The 20,852-nt window shown below is 48.0% G+C and overlaps 1 protein-coding gene across 1 annotated transcript in view; it reads left to right on the top strand.

Annotated features, from left to right (window-relative positions):
- The window catches only part of megf9 (multiple EGF like domains 9), a 152,959-nt gene that overhangs the window by 33,434 nt on the left and 98,673 nt on the right, over positions 1-20,852 (top strand). Inside the window, exon 2 of the mRNA XM_033049231.1 lies at positions 19,383-19,584. Coding sequence (XP_032905122.1) covers positions 19,383-19,584 — 202 coding nt within the window. The remainder of the gene's footprint in view (positions 1-19,382; positions 19,585-20,852) is intronic.

The following is a 20,852-nucleotide window of genomic DNA, read 5'->3' as shown; positions in this document are numbered from 1 at the left end:
TACCTGGGTCTCTGGCGCTGTAAGGCAGCAACTCTACCGCTGCGCCACTGTGCCGTCCCATGTATCAGCTGAACTTTTGCTGCTTCAGCATATTGCATGTCCCGCTCGTCACCTTGGGCGACCATGGCCGATAATTAATGACCGAGTCTGGCTGAATCTCAATTCCCAGTCGACCACTCTTGCACTCAATATCCTGCCTTGGAGCAGAATTTGGATGCATCGAGATCTCAGAACGGAACGGCCCAGGACCCAAAGGATCGGAACCTGAAGTGATGCAGCGATGCATTGTTGACGGGAAAGGGGCTTCAACCAGGGTTGAGAATGTAAACATTACCACACTGAAGGAGAATGACATGACTGCTTCCTTTTACACAAAACGTCCCTCTGCAGGGAAAGACATGAGCATTGCAAGACATTACCAAATGGTGCAACACTGTTACAGTAAACATTTATACAAACTGACTTCTCAGTTTTGATTTTAGTATAATCTAGACTGGTTAGGAATGGACTTTATATAAACTTTGGACTTTGTATATATTACATTATCTTCAAACGCAGTCATCCTAGGATGCAATGTTGAACAAGGGCTCGGGCCAGTCTAGTTACACAGACCAAGTCCCTCCGTTCCATAAGAATTTAAAACCAGTGTGACCACAATATCAAAGAAAGATACAAAGTGCTGGAGTAACTCTAAGGGTCAGGTAGCATCTCTGGAGAACATGGATAGGTAACATTTCGGGTCTGAAGAAGGGTCCCGACCCGAAACGTCATCTATCCATGTTCTCCAGAGATGCTGCCTGACCCCCTGAGTTACTCCAGCACTATGTGTCTATCTTTGGTATAAACCAGCATCTCCAGTTCATTCTATTACATTGTGGCCATAATGTTGGTCCACTGATTTTGGGTGAAGTAAGTCAGATAGCTGTGTGTCGTGACTGGTGGTGTGTCATTGGGGAGCGGGGCGAGGGGAACTCCACAGATAAATAAAATAAACACTGACTGATAGATATAATCGTCAGTTGCATTTCTCAAACAGTTTCACCCAGTCAACCTCCGTGGTGATGTATGTCGTGACTCATGTAGTATTTAACTGTGCCAACTAAGCGATGCCAAAAATAGAACTGGGAGGAGATGGTTTGTGATCTCCAGCAGCATGGCTGGTGTTCCATCAGGTCCTGTATCGTCCCGATTTACACCATTCATTCCAGTTGCAAATAAATGTTCCCCCGCAGTAGAGTTGCTACCTTACACGCGCTTACGCCGCCCGAGACCCGGGTTTGATCCCGACCAGGAGTTTGATCCTCTGTTCCCCCCGTGACCGCGTGGGTTTTCTCCGAGATCTTCGGTTTCCTCCCACACTCCAAAGACGTACAGGTATGTAGGTTAATAGGCTTGGTGTATGTTGTAAATTGTCCCTAGTGTGTGCAGGATAGTGTTAGTGTGCGGGGATCGCTGGTCGGTGCGGACTCGGTGGGCCGCACTGTATCTCTAAACTAAAGTAAACTTTCACTTCATTTGCTGTCTTGCACTAGCACTCCTTTATCCTCCGGCCCTTCTGTTGTTACAAAGCTTACACAGAGGGCAGTGAGTGCCTGGAAGACACTGCAAGGGGTGGTGGTAGAGGCAGATATGTTAGAGGCATTTAAGAGACATTTGGATAGGCACATGCAAGGAATGGAGAATATACTGGAGATTATGTGCAGGCAGACAAGAGTTGGTCTTAGCATCATGTTCAGCACAGACATTGTGGGCCGAAGGGCCTGTTTCTGTCCTGTACTCATCTGTGTGGATTTACTCAACAATACTGAAAGACTTGGGATTAAATTAAAATACCTTCAGGAGGGGCTTTTAATCAATTATAAAATAACAATACAATCTGACCTCCTAATGCAATGAAATATGATTTGCCCGCTCAAACAATCAGCCTGAAACTGATCACACTCTCGTAACAAAAGCTGTGTGATTAGCCCCTTGCCCAATTTCCCCAACACTGGAGACACAATAAAAAACCCTCCTCATGCCCTGCCCCTCCCTCACTCCCCGACCACCCCCCTCACTCCCTGTCTCCCCATCGCTCACTCCCTATCTCCCCCTCGCTCCCTCCCTCACTCCCCGACCACCCCCTTCATTCCCTGTGTCCCCATCGCTCACTCCCTGCCCCTCCCTCACTCCCCCCCATGCTCCTTGACCTCCCCTTGGTCCCTGACCCCTCCCCCTCTCACTCCCTGCCCTCCCTGTCTCCCCCTCTCACTCCCCGTTTCTCCTCTCGCTCCCTGTCGTCCCCCCTCACTCCCTCACGCCCCCTCACTCTGTAGTAGACTTCTGCGTAAAACTGGAATCGGCACAAATGATCGCTTGCCTCTGTGTGTGGTCAGGTGGTCTTCTCAGTGGGACGCGAAGGAACAGTATTTGCCCTTCAAAATATCAGAGCGCATCTTATTTGAAAATGTTCCTCGGCACCGTGCCCAGTCCACAATGAGAGAAGGATCACTCGTCAGGACTAATGAGCTGTGGCTTTGTGAGGAGCCGGCTGCTGTGGGCAGGTTTCCACAACAGCCCTCGGTCCCATGGACTACTTCTGCAAGCACGGGCTGGGCCACCCATTCCTTCCCTCCCTCCAGAGACGCTGCCTGTCCCACTGAGTTACTCCAGCAGTTTGTGTCTATCTGGGCCACACTACGCTCCCTGCCCCCTAAACTAAACTAAAATAAATAGGTGGACACAAAAAGCTGGAGTAACTCAGACAGCATCTCTGAAGAGAAGGAATAGGTGACATTTTGGGGTCATAAGGCCATGTGATAGATGTAGAATTAGGCCCATCAAGTCTACTCTGCCATTCAATCATGGTTGATATATATCTCCCTCCTAACCCCATTCTCCTGCCTTCCCCCCATAACCTCTGACACCTGTAAGATTGAGATCCTTCTTCAGACTCGACCCGAAACTTCACCTATTCCTGTTCTCCAAAGATGCTTATTGACGCTTTCAGTTACTCCAACTTTTTTTTGTCTATCATTGCTTTAAACCAGCATCTGCAGTTCCTTCCTACTAAAATAAATAGATGATGTTTCGGGTCGGGACCCTTCTTCAGACTCATTAAACAGCTTAATCAGTTTAGAGGACAATAATTCACCATATAGACCCCAACGGCAAGGAATGATATAGGTACCAGCAACCTTTTGTCTTCAGGTTGGTGGGTGACAATCTAGTGGGCTGATAGGCACAAAGTGCTGGAGTAACTCAGCGGGTCAGGCAGCACCTCTGGTGAACAAGGATGGGTGACGTTTTGGGTCGGAACCCGTCAGGCTGAAAGTAGAGGGTGGAAGGGGAGATGGGGGTAGGAAATGGCAGGAACAAATCAGAGCCAGCAACAGATGACCAAGGAAGGGTGGAGCTCATAATGCTGGAGGAACTCAGCGGGACATGCAGAATCTCTGGAGAGAAGAAATGGCTGCGTTTCGGGTTGAGACCCTTCTTCAGTCAGAAAGAAAGGGAATGCAGGGGTAAGTTAGAGAAATCAATGTTTTCTGGGTTGTAAGTGTCCTTGAGACTCTTGAAAGGCGCCCATAAATAAATTTATTATTAAGCTGTAAGCTCATGATGACCTTGCAAAGTATGAGTTGCTGTTCCTCCAATTAGTGCTGTGACAATGGAAGAGTCCCAGGACAGAAAGGTCACTCTGGGAATGGGAAGGGGAGTTGAAATGGCTGGCAGCCAGTAGATCAGCAAGTGGATTTAATTTAGTTTAGAGATACAGCGCGGAAACAGGCCCTTCGGCCCACCGAGTCCGCACCGACCAGCGACCCCCGCACATTACCACCATCCTACACCAGCGACAATTTTTACATTTGTACGTCTTACATTTTACAAACCTGTATGTCTTTGGAGTGTGGGAGGAAACCAAAGCTCTTGGAGAAAACCCACACAGGTCACGGGGAGAACGTAGAAACTCCATACGGGCAACATCCGTAGCAGGGATCGAACCCGGTTCTCTGGTGCTGTGAGCGCTGTGAGGCAGTAACTCTACCGCTGCGCCACTTAGAGGGCTGCGTTGTCCTTGAAGGCCTTGAGCTTGTTGAGTGTTGTTGGAGCTGCACTCATCCAGACTTGTGTCCTGTGGGGGATGGCAAGGCCCAAGGGCATTGGGGGAGCGGAGGGGGGGGGGGGTGGTGAGTCACTCGTTGCAGGAGTCTCCTTCTACGACACGTTTGATGTTTAGCCGTCCATCTGGTTTAGTTCCTTCACTGTTTTATTCACAGCAGCCACGAGGCCCCTGAATGCACCATTTCAGACAGCATTTAAGAGTCGACCACTATGGTCGCCTGGTCCTACGTGGGTCAGTCTGGATGAGGGCGACACATTTCCTCCCCTGAAGACCATTTAACAAACCAGATGAGCATTTACAACAATCTGGTAGTTTTATAGCCATCATTATTGGTGACTGGAAGCTAAAGACTGTTGGCGACTGAGAGGCTGCTTCCTCAGCACACCAGGCCATCGCCTCAGGGTAAAGGATCGACCATTTAATGCAGAAACAAAGAACTGCAGTAGATGGTTTATACTAAAGTTAGACCCAAAGTGCTGGAGTAACTCAGTGGGTCAGGCAGCATCTCTGGAGAAAATGGATGGGTCAGGACCCTTCTTCAGGCTGAAAGGAGGGGGTTGAGGGAGGGGGTGGGGGGGGTGTAGAAGAGCTCGAGGTGAGAAAAGATCAGGACGAATTTGGGCTGGCAACAAATGAACTCAGGCAGGATCCATTGTTAGAGCGAGGGAAGATGCGACCTCAAGAAACAATATGCAAACTTGAGGAACTGGTAAAAGCACTAGGGTGGAGGGAGGGGGCAAGGAGGGTGTGGGGTGGGGTGTGTAAGATTAAGATTTAAAATTAGAGAATTCAGTGCTCATACCGCTGGGTTTTAAGCTACGTCAGATGCTGTACATTGATGATGGTGCACTCCTGTACATCAGCGAGCTCAAACAGACACGGCGACCATTTCACTGAACACTTACGCTCAGTCTGCCGCGGCCTAGGGGATCTCCCGGTTGCCATCCACTTCAACTCCCCTTCGCATTCCCACACTGACCTCTCTGTCCTGGGCCTCCTCCATCTTTGAAGAAGGGTCTCCACCCGAAACGTCACCCATTCCTTCGCTCCAGAGATGCTGCCTGTCCCACTGAGTTACTCCAGCATTTTGTGTCTGCCTTCGATTTAAACCAGCATCTGCAGTTCCTTCCTCCACCTGTTCACACTAGTTCTATGTTATGTCATTTTCTCATTCACTCCTACACACTAAGGGCAATTTACAGAGGCCAGTTAACCTATAAACCCGCGCACGTCTTTGGGATGTGGGAACCAGAGCACCCGGAGCAATCCCACGCGGTCACAGGGAGAACGTGCAAACTCCACGCAGACCGTGTGGACCCGAGGTCCCTGGGTGATTGAACCCGTGTCTCTGGCGCTACGAGGCAGCAGCTCTACCCGCTGCGCCACTGTGCCGCCCATTGGTTCAGAGACGCGGGAAAAGTTCCATTCCAGACTGGGAATCTTGGCAGTTGTCCCTGGGAGGGCTGTGGATGCACAGTCATTGAGGGTCCTTCACCCATTGAGGGTGTCAGGGGTTATGGGGAGAAGGCAGGAGAATGGGGTTGAGAGGGAGAGATAGATCAGCCATGATTGAATGGTGGGGTAGACTTAATGGGCCGAATGGCCTAATTCTGCTTCTACAACTGATGAACATAAACTCTAACATGAGAGCACAAGGGCAGCATGGTGGCGCAGCGGTAAAGTTGCTGTCTTACCGCGCCAGAGACTCGGGTTCGATCTGACTACGGGTGCTGTCTGTATGGAGTTTTACGTTCCCCCTGTGACCTGTGTGGGTTTTCTCCGGGTGCTCCGGTTTCCTCCCCCATTTCAAAGACGTGCAGGTTTGTAGGTAAAAAAACTGTTGATTGTCAGTGTGTGGCATATTGCTAGTCTACGGGGTGATTGTTGATCGGCATGGACCCGATGGACCGAAGGGCCTGTTTTCACACTGTATCGCTAAAGTATAAAGTAAAGTGCAAGATGGCATCTAAAAAGTGGGACTCTTGTGCATTGACCCGTAGTCAGGATCGAACCCGGGTCTCTGGCGCCGTAAGGCATCAACTCTACCGCTGCGCCACCGTGCCGTCCACTGCAACGGCTGCTCTCAGTTATATTAACACGTTCAGCTGCTGATGTCGAATTGCCTCATCACAATTTATATTCAAAACTAAGTAATAAGCGACAAATTGATTGACTAAACATTTGTACAGCTCCTTCCATTACTCCAATATAAAACCAACCCAGAGATAACCTGAACTGGTGAAAAACAAGTTACTCTGGCTTTATGCTGGAGTAATTCAGCGTGTCAGGCAGCATCTCTGGAGAAAAGGAATCAGTGATGTTTTGGGTCAAGTTCCGTCTTCAGACAGACTGAGGAAGGGTCTCGACCCGAAATGCCGCCTACTCCTTTTCTCTAGAGATGCTGTCTGACCCACTAAGTTACTCCACCATTTGTGTCTATCTTGGGTGTAAACCGGCATCTGCAGTTCCTTCCTGCACAAGCTTTGACTCTTTGTTCATTAAATATTGATTTATTTTCTTTCAGTTCAGTTTCCATTCTCATCACAAAGATGGGATGTGAAAGCTGCAAGTCAGATGCTGTTTGTGAAAATCGCAGGCGATCTGAAAGTGGCAGATTTCCCTACGTCAATATTAATCAGCCCAGGATCAATCGAGGACATGTTCAACCAGGTTATATGTTGCACTCTGATCAGTCTGCTCCTTGAGAGCAGATAAAACTCCCTGTCTTGTCATTGTCCTGCTCATCCCTTCCCCAGCAAGGATTCACTTCTAATCTGCCTGGCAACTGCACCACCTGTCGCACAGTGGCGCAGCGGTAGAGTTGCTACAGCGCCGGAGACCCGGGTTCGATCCTGACTACGCGTGCTGTCTGTACGGAGTTTACACGTTCTCCCCATAACTGCGCGGGGTTTCTCCGAGATCTTCGGTTTCCTCCCACACTCCAAAGACGCACAGCTATGTAGGTACTGTAAATTGGCTTGATAAATGTAAATATTGTCCCTAGTGTGTGTAGGATAGTGTTAATGTGCATGGATCGCTGGTGGACGTGGACTTGGTGGACCGAAGGGCCTGTTTCCACGCTGTATCTCAAAATAAAACGAAACAAAACTCAGAGCCCATCACTGACTGGTCAGCATGGTCGTCAGGCCGAAGGGCCTGTTTCCATGCTTCGTGCCTCTGTGAATGATGTGTAGTGCTCTGTTCTGTGGAGCTGGACGCTGGTCCTCCCTGGGTGATGAAGGGGTTCTGTTTCTACAGACATCCGCAAGTTAATCGTGTCCATAAGTGGTAAAATATACAAAAACCTTGCAACATCTCTGCTGTAATGTCGTGAACGCCATGAATGGGTCATAAGACCAACACCAAAGAACGATGACTAAGAGTGGAGCGAGAAAGTAAATGAGCTCTGCTGTTTGAGTGAACGAGTGTATGTACGCACACATGGGGCTTTTGAAATTAATAAGATTATGGGAGCTCACGCGCATGTAGCCATGTTGAAAAGTTGCTCTTCGTAACCTTGGAACGGCCCTGCATGTGGGCGCTAATTTTCCCTACAGTTTCACTCTCGGTGTGTTTGGCATTTGAGCTAAACTTGTGCAACCACATTCCTCGAGGATATAAACACACCTATCTATATACAATACATTGATTCCTGACGCAGTAAAGCAGATACTACATATCCAGGGTAGACAAAAATGCTGGAGAAACTCAACGGGTGAGTCAGCATCTATGGAGAGAAGGAAATAGGCAAACCCTTCTTCAGACTGATGTGAGGCGGGGGGGAGGGGGGAAGAAAGGAAGAGGTGGAGCCAGTGGGCTGAGGGAGAGCTGAGACTGATTACTACATATCCAGGTCTTGGTTTTATAAAAGGGAATACAAGTTCAATGCAAGTTATTTCTCGGAAATTCTAATTTTTATTAAGCAATTGACTTTTTTTGCAGTAAAATGACAGGCAGTGTGTCATGCCCACTCCATGGCCAATCTTCTCTGTACCAACAAGGAATGCAGATGCTCTCCCCATCTACACTAATCCCATTTCTCTGTATTAGATCCATATCCTTCTATGCCTTGTAGAAACAGGAAACTGCTGATGCTGGGTTACACAAAAGGACACAAAGTGCTGGAGTAACTCAGCGGGTCAGACAATATATCTGGAGAACATGGATAGGTGATGTTCAGGGCCAGGCACTTCCTCAGACTCTGAAACGCCACCGTTCCATGTTCTCCAGAGATGCTGCTTGACCCACTGCCTGACCCACTGCTTGACCCATTCCAGCACTTTGTGTGCCTACCTTTTCTGAATCACTGGCCCAAGGTCCTGAACACTCTGGTTTGGACCAACTGCCCCCCTCTATCGCTCTGTCAATCCCCTTAATTACTTCATATTGCTCACCTCTCCTCACTCCAAAATCCATGTCAGGACAGGCTTCATTAATCTTCATGGAGCAACTCCAAACCTGGGCAGGACTTGCAGAGTAAAAGACAGGGGCGTGCCGTGAAACAGTGGGACTTAGGGGTGGGATACATCGTTCCATCAGAGTGGCAACACAGAAACATAGAAAATAGGTGCAGGAGGAGGTATTCGGCCCTTCGAGTCAGCACCTCCATTCATTGTGATCAATGGTGATCGTCTTCTCCCCATATCCCTTGACTCCACTAGCCCCGAGAGCTCTCACTTAAATCCATCCAGTGACTTGGCCTCCACTGCCCTCTGTGGCAGCGAAATCCACAAATTCACAACTCTCTGGGTGAAAAAGTTTTTTCTCACCTCAGTCTTAAATGACTTCCCCTTTATTCTAAGGCTGTGGCCCCAGTTCTGGACTCGCCCAACATTGGGAAAATTTTTCCTGCATCTAGCTTGTCCAGTTCAGCTACACAGCTACGCAGGATTGTAAAAATGATGTTTCATTCACTAACGTTCATCGGTCAAGATCTTGAGCATAGGAGTTGGGATATCATGTTACACCTCTACAAGATGTTGGTGCGACCACATTTGGAGTACGTTGGAGGTGATGGTCACTCTGCTTGAGGAAGGATTCATTAAACTGGAAAGGACGGCACATTCGTGCAGAGGTAGAGTTGCTGTGCCTTACAGCGCAGGGAACCTGCGTACAATCCAGACTACGAGTTTGTACGTTCTCCCTGTGATCACATGTGTTCTCTCCAGGTGCTCTGGTTCCCTTCCGCAACCCGGAGATGTACAGGTTTGTGGGTTGATTGGCTTTGGGGAAAATTTGTATGTTGTCCCTGTTGTGTAGGATAGTGCTAGTGTACAGGGTGATTGCTGGTCGGCGCGGACTCGGTGGGCCGAAGGGCCTGCTTCCGTGGTGTATCTGTATCTAAAGTATAAAGAAAGGATACAAAAATAATTTGCAAGGTTGTCACTGGGTCTGCAGCGTTCTATGGAGTTCCATGGAGAGCCTGGATCAGCTGTGGTTTTCTCTCCAGCTCAGGAGGCTGATGGCTGACCTTATGAAGGTTCATAAAATCATGAAGGGCATAAGGAAAGTGAATAGCCACGATCTATTCAGGGTAATGGAGTCTAGAACTAGAGGGCACAGGTTTATGATGAGAAGGAAAAGATTTAAAAGTGACCTGAGGGGCAAGTTTTTCACGGAAGGTGGTGGATTCATGGAACCCGCTGCCAGAGGAAGTTTAGGAGGCAGGTATAATTATGACATATAAAAGACTCATGGACAGGTGCAATGGCAGGAAATGCCAACCACAGGCAAGTGGGTGTATGGAACGAGCTGCCAGCGGAGGTAGTTGAGGCAGGTACTATCACAATGTTTAAGAAACATTTAAACAGATATATGGATAGGACAGGTTTGGAGGGATATGGGCCGAACCCAGGCAGGTGGGACTAGTGTCGATGGGACATGTTGGTCGGTGTGGGCCGAGGGGCCTGTTTCCATGCCGTATCACTCTATGATTGTATCTCAGAAATCAAACAGCTGGTAGCACAAGAGTATCCCGCCGTTGGAAAATGAGATGAAAGCAGAGCCTGCCCAGTGCCCATTCACTGACGGGGCTGGACTGTACACGTTACTCAAGTGAGTCAACATAGTTTTATTATCATATGTCCCGAAACGGAATAATGAATCTCCTACTCTCATGGTAGCATATAGGTGGTCTCCTCATGTGTCTGGTGTGAGAGGGCCCCTCGTCAGCTTCCTGTGTATATAATCATTTTGGCAGCCAGAAATCAAATATTTTATTAGTGGTGTCGTTATTGTGGTGGTGTTGTGGTAGTTATTTGCTCGCGTTTCTGCTGCTCAAACCCAGCCTTCATTCTTTAGCGTTGCGTCAATAGCAACTGTCGTACGCACTCCTTTAAGCTGCAGCTTAGCCCGAGCCATCTCTGCAGCCACCGGCTAAAGCTTTATTAGCTTCAGAGACAGAGGGTCAGAACTCTGACCTCCCCGTCTCACTGCAAAGTCTGGACAGAACCATCTGTTCCTCGATTGTAGAAGGTTCTTGTTACTACCTGCGAACAGCTTAATCTGTTTGAAAACCTGAGGAATTGAACCAGTTGAACTATTTTGCAACCTTTTTACAGGCGTGAACATTTAAGATCAAATAGAGTCTTAGAGTCTGACAGAGTGGAAACAGACCCTTCGGCCCAACTTGCCCACATCAATCAACATGTCACCAACACTAGTCCCACTTGGCCCATATCCCTCTTAACCTGTCCTATCTATGTAACTGCCCAAATGTTTCTTAAATATTGCAATAGTACCTGCCTCAACTACCTCCTCAAACAGCTCGTTCCATATATTGACCACCCTTTGTGTGAAAAAGTTACTACTCAGATTCCTATTAAATCTATCCCCCCTCACCTTAAACCTACGTCGTCTGGTTCTCGATTCTCCTGCTCTGAGTAAGAGACTCAGTCTGTCTACCCGATCTATTCCTCAGATGATGGTGATATGAAATTAGAAATGAGGAATAGGGTTATTTCACTTGTGAGACTTTTTGCACAATGCTGAACTATCAACCTTACAGCGAGTGCAGGGCCAGAGGCCCGGGTTCAATCCCGACTACGGGTGCTGTCTGCACGGAGTTTGTATGTTCTCCCCATAACCTGCGTGGGTTTTCTCGAGATCTTCACTTTCTTCCCACACTCCAAAGACGTACAGGTTTTTTTAGGTTAATTGGCTTGGTAAATGTAAAAGTTGTCCCTAGTGGGTGTAGGATAGTGTTAATGTGCGGGGATCGCTGGTCGGCACGGGCCCGGTGGGCCGAAGGGCCTGTTTTCGTGCTGTATCTCTAAACTAAACTATTGATTTAAAGTCACCTGAGCATTCCCTCTCTCTCCGTCCCTCCTCAAGCCGAGACGTCCGGCTCGGTTACCTGTTCCTCTCCCTTTGTTATCGCCTTCTCCACAGCCAACAATGGACCGTTGTGGGCTCCCTTAGCCATCAGTGCCGGCTCTGATTTGTTATGTACCTTTTCATACCTCGAGTTTCCCTCTCCCCCGACTCTCAATCTGAAGAAGGGTCTCGACCCGAAACGCCACCCATTCCTTTTCTCCAGGGATGCTGCCTGACCCGGCATTTTGTGTACACCTGTTGCTTGCCAGACTATATCCCGCCCCCCAATCTCTCTCGCTGTAGTGCAATCAGTCCGAAGAAGGGTCCCGACCTGAAACATCGCCTGACCTGCTGAGTTACTCCAGCACTTTGTGCGTTTTTCTTTTGTAAACCAGCTTCTGCAGTTCCTTGTTTAAGAAAGAACTGCAGATGCTGGAAAAATCGAAGGTAGACAAAAATGCTGGAGAAACTCAGCGGGTGAGGCAGCATCTATGGAGCGAAGGAATAGGTGACGTTTCGGGTCGGAGACCCGAAACGTCACCTATTCCTTCGCTCCATAGATGTTGCCTCACCCGCTGAGTTTCTTCTGCAGTTCCTTGTGCCAGAGTCGAACTAATCCAGTTACTAAACGAGTGGCTGGTGGCTGGGGGAATCTTTGTCACACTCTCAGCGATGGTGTATGAAATCTAGAAACATCTGTGAACCCAGCTGCGAAAATAAATCCAGCTGCACATTGCTTTATAATCCTGGTTTAATTTGTGGGTAGTTTGGAGCTCGTGGGATGTTAGTGAGCTGGGGAAGGGCAGAGGGAGAGACAAACGCACGGCAATTTGGATTTGAAGAACCGGCTTAAAAGATTTAAATTTCCAATCAAGTTAATGAACTTCACTGGATTAGCCTTTGGAACTATTGTTTCACTCAGGCAAATTTTCTTTCCCCTTCAGGAACATCTCGAAGCATTTGTTCAGAAACTTACGTGTAAGAAACATTTAGACGGGTACATCGACAGGATAGGGTTAAAGGGGACAGAATGTGCAGGAAGGAACTGCTGGTTTACACCGAAGATAAACACAAAATGCTGGAGTTACTCAGCGGGTCAGGCAGCGTCTCTGGAGAAACGGAACGGATGACGTTTCGGGTCGAGACTCCACTTCAAACTGAGAGCAATGCCCCTGTCCCACTTAGGAAACCTGAACGGAATCCTCTGGAGACTTTGCGCCCCACCCAAGGTTTCCGCGCCGTTCCCGGAGGTTGCAGGTGGTTGCCGGAGGTTGCAGGTAGGGAGACTGACAAAAACCTCCGGGAATTGCACGGAAACCTTGGGTGGGGCGCAAAGTCTCCAGAGGATTCCGTTCAGGTTTCCTAAGTGGGACAGGGGCGTTAGGGAAGAGGGAAACTAAAGGTAACCAGAGGGATATGGGCCTGAAGCAGGCTGGTGGGACTAATGTAGATGGAACATGTTGGTCGGCGAGGGTAAGTTGGGCCGCTGGGCCTGTTTCCACGCTCTATAAGGTCGTGGGTCATAGAACAGGCCCCTTGTCCCACTGTTTCTATGTCGAACATAATGCTAAGTTAAATTAATCTGCCTGCTCATTGTCTCATTCAAGCCAGTCCCATTTGTTCACACCGTGTCCATAACTCTCTAAACCTTTCTTATCCATGTCCAAATGTCTTTTAAATGTTGTTATTGAACCTGCCTCGCCTACCTCCTCTGGCAGTTCGTTCCATATACCCACCATCCTCAGTGTGAAAAAGTTGCCCCTCAGGTTCCTAATAAATATTTCCCCGCTCATCTTAAACCTATGTCCGATATTTCTTGATTCCCCCACCTCGGGGAAAAGCGTACATTCACACAGAGGGTAGTGGGTATATAGAATGGCCTGCCAGAGATAAGGAACTGCAGATGCAGGTTTACACAAAGGAACGCAAAGTGCTGCAGTAACTCAGCTGGTTAGGCAGCATCTTTGGAGATCATAGAGAGGTGACGTTTCGTATTGGGACCTTTCTTCAGACTTGATCTTCTGAAGATGTGTCTGAAGATAGGCCTCATCCTGAAACTTCACCCATCCATGTTCTCCAGAGATGCCGCCTGATCCATTGAGAGTGAGACAAAGCCTGCCGAGCGATAGGTGGATCTCCGTCCACATTGCGGCCTTAACAACGTGGAGCTGCCGGTCTCTTTGTTAGGGATCGACATTGGGAGTTCCAACTGTGGGAGCTTCGACCGCCCCGATCGCGGGAGCCTCAATCTCCCCGATGCAGGGGACCGATCGCCCCGACTACGGAAGTTTCGATTGCCCCGACTGCGGGAGAAAAGGACGAAAGAAGGTACAAGTTATTTGCCTTCCATCACAGTGGGGAATGTGAGGTTGCTGAAAAACAAGATTGGCGTGCTGTCTGCCCTGGTGAGGGCTCGCAGTGAGTGTCGTGAATGCAGTGATCTCAGTGTTTGCGGGGACATCGTTCCTTGAGGACATCCCGGAGTCTAGTGTGAGTGTGGACGGCTTTCTGACTGTTCGGGCGGACAGGACTGCAGTGAGAGTGACAGCGGTCGGTACAACTCTGGTCACATCAGGGTGAAGGAGCGTGTGTGTGGCCCGGACATTGAACTGATGGCTGTGGGTCTTCGCTTATGCTGTGTGCCCTGGGGATTCTAACACGCTGCTGTGGTGGCTGTTTAAGTCTATGTTGAATCTTTATGTAGTTATGTATCTTGCTGCTTTGTTTTATGTAGGACTGTATGGCAGATGAAATGTCACTGTACCTCGGTACACGTGACAATAAAGGATCATAGAACCATTGAAACATTTCATAAATCTGGTCAACTGAAGTGCCGAGAGTTTCATTTTCCATTCATCTCTTTTCCCTGCTTGTTTCTGACCCGTAATTAATTGCTTTTTATCTGATAAACAAGTGATTTTTATCAGGAATGCTAATCTGTTGTTTAAGCCAGTCACCATGCACCATTTAGCACGGAATGCTGACACGTTGGTGGGAACGTTTCTTGGCTCAAGTGGCCTGTAATTTGAAATATTATTACGCATTCTCTGCGGCAATTCACCAGCCGGTGCCGTGCCTGAGAGATGACGGGCTTTATTAGCGTGTTGTAGATAACCCTACCCGCACTGCACACAGTGGCGCAGCGGTAGAGTTGCTGCCTAACAGCGCCAGAGATCCGGGATTGATCCTGACTGCGGGTGCTGTCTGTACAGAGTTAAGGGCCTGTCCCACTTTCACGACTTAATTCACGACCTCTGCCGAGTTTGCCCTTGACTCATACACGCAGTATGGTCGTCACGAGGTCGTAGGAGGTCGTGATGCTAGTCGTAGATACTCGTGGCATCAAGTAGGTCGGGGCGTTTTTTCGAGCGTGATGAAAAATGTCCACGAGTTAAAAAAGGTCATGAATTAGGTTGTGAAAGTGGGACAGGCCCTTTAGAACGTTTGCGCTGTGACCACCTGGGTTTTCTCCAGGTGCTCCGGTTTCCTCCCACATTCCAATGACGTGTAGGTTTGTACCTAGTGTGTCCCTAGTGTGTAGGATAGTGCTAGTGTACGGGTTTATTTAAAAACTTCCAACAAAAACAGGTTTGAGCAAGGCTTTGGTGCAAACCTTTAAGTAACAGCTGCAAGCTGTTACTTTAGTTTAGAGATGCAGCCTGGAAAGAGGCCCTTCAGATGCATTTCATTGTCTCTGTACTGTACACGGACAATGACAATTAAAGTTGAATCTGAATCTGAATCTGATCTTCAGCCCACACTGACCATCAATCACCAATATACATTAGTTCTATGTTATCCAACTTTCTCATCCAACCCCTGTACGGTGGGAGCAATTTACAGTGGTCAGCTAATCCATGGTCAGCCTGGATGAGATGAATGAAAGCTCAGTGTATTCCTATGACTCGAACTCCTCCACGATTTCTTTGGGAGGGGATCTTTGATCTTCACCATCCAAACCAACCATCTTCGTTGGTGTGAGGAGTGACGACTAACACTGGAGTATTTTACCCTTCACGCCCGCTGGCTTCGGCCACTCTCAGTCCAAGGACGTAGTGATATCAGGGGCGATGGCTCTCACCACTCCTCCAGAGTCCAGCTCTTTGTGGGGCGAGCGTTCTGATCACACAGGAGGCTGGGCGGGCTGTGAGTGTGAAAGCAGCCCGGGCGGGCGTACAATCTGACTGCACATCTGGACTCGCAGGACTTCACCAGCGGGACTTATCGTCATTCACCATGAGGGCCTGGCTGAGAAAAGTCCTGGAACTGCTCCCCAGACATGTTGCACCTGATGCTTGTGCAGTACATCACCTGGACATGTCTGTAAGGCAATGGAGCAGAATTATGCCATTCGGCCCATCGAATCCGCTCCGCCATTTGATCATCGCTGATCTATCTTTCCCTCTTAACCCCATCTCCTGCCTTCTCCCCATACCCTGTGACGCTCTTACCCCATCAAGAAACTATCAATTTCCGTTTTTAAAATAACCATTGACGGCAATAAATTCCACAGATTCCAATGACATTTCTCCTCATACAATAGACAATAGACAATAGGTGCAGGAGTAGGCCATTCGGCCCTTTAAGCCAGCACCGCCATTCAATGTGATCATGGCTGATCATCCCCAATCAGTATCCGGTTCCTGCCTTCTCCCCATATTGCCTGACTCCGCTATCTTTAAGAGCCCTATCTAGCTCTCTCTTGAAAGTATCCAGAGAACCAGCCTCGACCACCCTCTGAGGCAGAGAATTCCACAGACTCACAACTCTCATACGGGGTGTCAGAGAAGGCCACTTGTGGATACCAATCCCATCGGCACCTACCCTGATGGTCTGAGCTGAAGATCGGAACCATATCCACTCCAACAGCAAACCTACCAGCTGAATTAAAACAATAAAATATCACCCAGAGGGTGATGGGTGTATGGAACGAGCTGCCAGAGAAGGTAGATGAGGCAGGTACTAGAGCAGCATTAAAAAGGCATGTGCGTGGATAGGATAAGTTCAGAGGGATAGGGACCAAACGAGGTGGTGGGCTGAAGGGCCTGTTTCTGTGCTGTACAACTATGAATCTGAATCCATCCCCTTTGTGAGCAAAATCAGCAAGTTATCGAATAAGCGAGATAGAAAAACCTTGCCTGTGAAATGAAAAACTTCCACGTGCTAGTGGAATCGTTTATTTGTAAGGTTGATCAGGGTAAATGGTACTAAGTATCAGCCTGGGATTTTAGTTTAGCTCCTAAGGACCCGCTACGGACATTCTCCGAGTTCGAATCAGGGGAAAACTCAGGAGAAGTCTTGAATTATCTCCTGCTGTTACAGTGGGACATGCCCTTAAGAGTGACTGCCCTTCAAATGTTCCTTCTGGCTGTAGATGCTATGAGATGTCCTGAAAGGGAGCTAGAAGGCTCCAGAGCTCCTCAATATGTCTTTCATGATGCTTGTAAGGGTGATGTTGAGTCAGCAACTCTGGGTGCTGGGGGTAGCGGGCTTCAGTATTGTGAGGGGTCACCCGTGTAACCCAACACCATCACCGCTGTCTCAGGTTCTCCCCACACCTCTTCATGTCTGAGCCTTTGGAGAAGAAGTAAAAAGACTCAAAGTGCTGGAGTAACTCAGCGGGTCAGGCAGCATCCGTGGAGAACATGGACAGGTAACGTTTCGGGTCAGGACTTTTGAAGCTGAAGGCTGGGGCGAGGAATTTTGTAGTTTGAGATGTTTCACAATGTTTTAAAATCATGAGAGGAATTGTCTTGGTACTGTGTTGACAGGACTATTACACTGTTCCATTGTTCTGTTTCTGCACTATAGACAATTGAACATTCTTAAATGTTGACTCTCAATAGAGTGAATGAACAGAGTTTTTTACTCTGGATTTTACAACTAGACGGGATATGTTAAAGGCGAGAGGGGAAAGATTTACTGAGAACCTTTGGGACAACTTTTTCACAGAGAGGGTGATGGGCATATGGAACGAACTGCAGAGGAAGTAGTTGAGACAGGTACATAACAAATTTAAAAGTCTCTTGGGCGGGTATATGGAAAGGAAATGTCAAGTGGGACATGGGCCAAATGCAGGCGATTGGGACTAACTTAGATGAGGCATCTTGGTCGGCATGGATGAATTGGGTCGAAGTGCCGGTTTCCATTCTATATAGCTATAACTCTCAAGTTCTTTACAGTCGGGGCATATGCAGGCACACGCTGTGACACTCTGTACTCGCTTGAATAAGCAGACTGCCAACAGGGCTGCGACTGTGGTGATAAAAATGTTTCACTCCGTCGAACCGCATCAGCGGTGAAGTGCAGTATTGAGTTTTGGTTTACATGGTGTTCATTGTGAGGTGGTGAATACACCCCGCACGCTGTTACGGATTTCCCCCTGCAATAGAAGTGTCCAGAGAGGGACACACGTTCCCTTGGACTGCTCCAGGGCTGTTGTGTCAGGATGATTTCCTCCCGCCAGTTTAAGGTGGTGCTGAGACTTTGTTTTGCCGTTGAATCAGGGCTGAAGCGGCACAATGCAGCAATACTCAAGGGGCCAATTATTTTGGGCAGAGCTGCTAAATTTACACACAATTTTCTTTATGCAAGGGCACAACCTTTGCAAAACGGCTGATCAGGAAGAAGATAAAACAGGACTTCCTCTTCTGGACCAGGATTTCCCCATTGAATTTATTTTGCAGGGATAAAGTGTTGGGATTTGGGAAGGCGCAGTATTACTGGGTACGTGCCGTATTCACTGGAGGGATTACTCACGTACTCGTTCACAAGTTCACAAGTTAATGGAGTAGAATTAGGCCATTCAGCTAATGAAGTCTACTCCGCCATTCAATCATGGCTAATTGTCTGAAGAAGGGTTTCGGACCGAAACGTTGCCTATTTCCTTCGCTCCATAGATGCTGCTGCACCCGCTGAGTTTCTCCAGCTTTTTTGTGCACAATCATGGCTAATCTCTGCCTCCTAATCCCATTTTCCTGCCTTCTCCCCATAACTCTTGACACCCGTTGTAAACTTGTAATCAAGAATTTATCTATTTCTGCCATAAAAATATCCACTGACTTGGCCTCCACATGGTCGATGATTGTTATAAGTCAGCCAAACTCACTACAAAGCAGGGAGCAAACACAAGCAGCTATAGTTTAGTTTAGCTATGAGTCTGAAGAAGGATCTCGACCTGAAACGTCACCCATTCCTTCTCTCCAGAGATGCTGCCTGTCCCACTGAGTTACTCCAGCATTTTGTGTCTATCTTCGGTTTAAACCAGCATGTGCAATCCGACACAATAGTTTAGCCTAGTGTAGCTCAGCTTTGCTCAGTTCAGTTTAGTTTAATTCAGTTTTGTTCAGTTTGTCACATCTTCCGAGTTACAGTGAAAAGCTTTTTTGTTGCGTGCTAACCAGTCAGCGGAAAGACTATACATCATTACAATCAAGCCGTCCACAGTGTAGGGATACACGGTAGAGGGCATAACGTTTACTGCAAGATAAAGTCCAGTAACGTTTGATTAAAGATAGGCTGAGTGCAACCAATGAGGCAGGTGGCAGGTCAGTAGTTGGTGATAAGATGGTTCAGTTGCCTGATAACAAGTGGGAAGGTAGAACAAGTGTATCACCCTCTGACTATTTGCCAAACTCAGAACAACCCCTCTCTACCCAAATGATTTAACTGATGGCCAATTCTCAATTGTTTAAGAAGGAACTGCAGATGCTGGAACCATCGAAGGTAGACAGAAATGTTGGAGAAACTCCAGCAGGTGAGGCAGCATCTATGGAGCGAAGGAATGGGTGACGTTTCGGGACCCGAAACGTCACCCATTCCTTCGCTCCATAGATGCTGCCTCACCTGCTGAGTTTCTCCAGCATTTTTTGTCTTCCGCCAATCCTCAGTTGTTGCATTGTATTATATCTACAGCAGACAAAATTAATATAACAACCTCTTAATCTCCTTCTTCCCTTCGCAGCGTTCCGGTGTAACTGCAGCGTGGCGGGGAGCGTCAATGAAACGACATGCAACGCGTCGTCGGGACAGTGCGAGTGTCTCGCCGGGTACTCTGGCCTGCGGTGCGGCGACTGTGCAGACGAGTTTTACCACGATGGCACCAGTGGACTGTGCACCGCGTGCGAATGCCACGACCAAGGAGCAACAAGCGCCCAGTGTAACAGGTAAGCAGTTTACCTTCTGTCCAGCGAGACGGAGCAAGGGGTCAGGAGCCGCATTATTTGGCTAAAGGTTTAGTTTGGTTTAGAGATACAGCATTAGAGATTACAAACATGTCCGAGACACTACATCTGGACAATATTAGACTTGTCTTGGCAGAAAAACCAGATCAATTTTTCAAAACATGGACATCCTTCACCGAATTCTTACAAGGATAGTATGGCGCAACACAACTTTGGATTTAAATCCAACTAAGGGTTGGGTGAGGTGGGTGGGGGAAGGATGAGAGGCAGGTATATCACCACAATTTTTCCTCTCGTTTTCTTTTTTTTTCATTCTTTTTTTTCTTCCTTTCTCTCAACCACTCTTTGGCGACACTACTTTGGTAGTCTAGGGGTTCGATCTTTGCACCTCTCACTTTTTGTCTCTCTGTTCTTTTCCTTTTCTTTTCCTTTATATAAAGGAGAAGAACAGTTAAAAAGTTAAAATTGAAGCTGTACATTAACTGTATAATTTTATATGCCGACTGTTTATTTCTTTACAATTGTTTCTAAATAAAAAAATACAGCTTGAAAACAGGCCCTTCGGCCCACTGAGGCCGTTCCGACCAACTATCAGTTCGACCACTGACCACCCCCCCCCCCGTACACCAGTTCGATGTTATCCCAGTTTAGCATCCTTCACACAAGGGGCAATTAACAGAAGCCAATGAACCTACACACCTGAGATAGATACATAAAGCTGGAGTCAGTCAGCAGGTCAGGCAGCACCTTAAGAGGCTTTTAGATAGGAACATGGATATGGATCACATTTCGGCAGAGAAGGAGGCTGAAGGGTCGTTCCTGTATTGTGCTGTTCTAAACACTGTCCTTGGCTGGTGCCGATTAGGCTCAATGTCATCTCGTCTGTGCACGAAGACTCAGGCCATTTCTTTCGGACCCAAGCTGTTCTGATTTTAAGTGCATGTCTCCAGGGCCCTTGCTAATGGTTTCTGGGTTTGTTAAATGTTCCCTGTTCTTCCTCTGGGAGCCAATTCCACTAGCTTGTACAACCACTCAGTAAACCAAGCAGCTCCCCTCTGCTTCCAGCCAACAGGCCCTGGTTCCACTTTGCACACAGCAGTGGTCCGTGTCCGGGTGTGGCTTTGCTGAAATCTCCATTGGAGAAGGAGAATATAATGGCAATTGGATTAGATTTACAAGTTATTCCTTGACGTTTCACGTCTGCCGGGCACAGTCTGCTCCGCACATTGTGCGATTCTCGCCTACATATA

The sequence above is a fragment of the Amblyraja radiata genome, chromosome 32, assembly GCF_010909765.2.
Source record: "Amblyraja radiata isolate CabotCenter1 chromosome 32, sAmbRad1.1.pri, whole genome shotgun sequence".
Taxonomy (NCBI): Eukaryota; Metazoa; Chordata; class Chondrichthyes; order Rajiformes; family Rajidae; genus Amblyraja; species Amblyraja radiata.
This window is presented reverse-complemented; position numbering and strand designations above follow the sequence as displayed.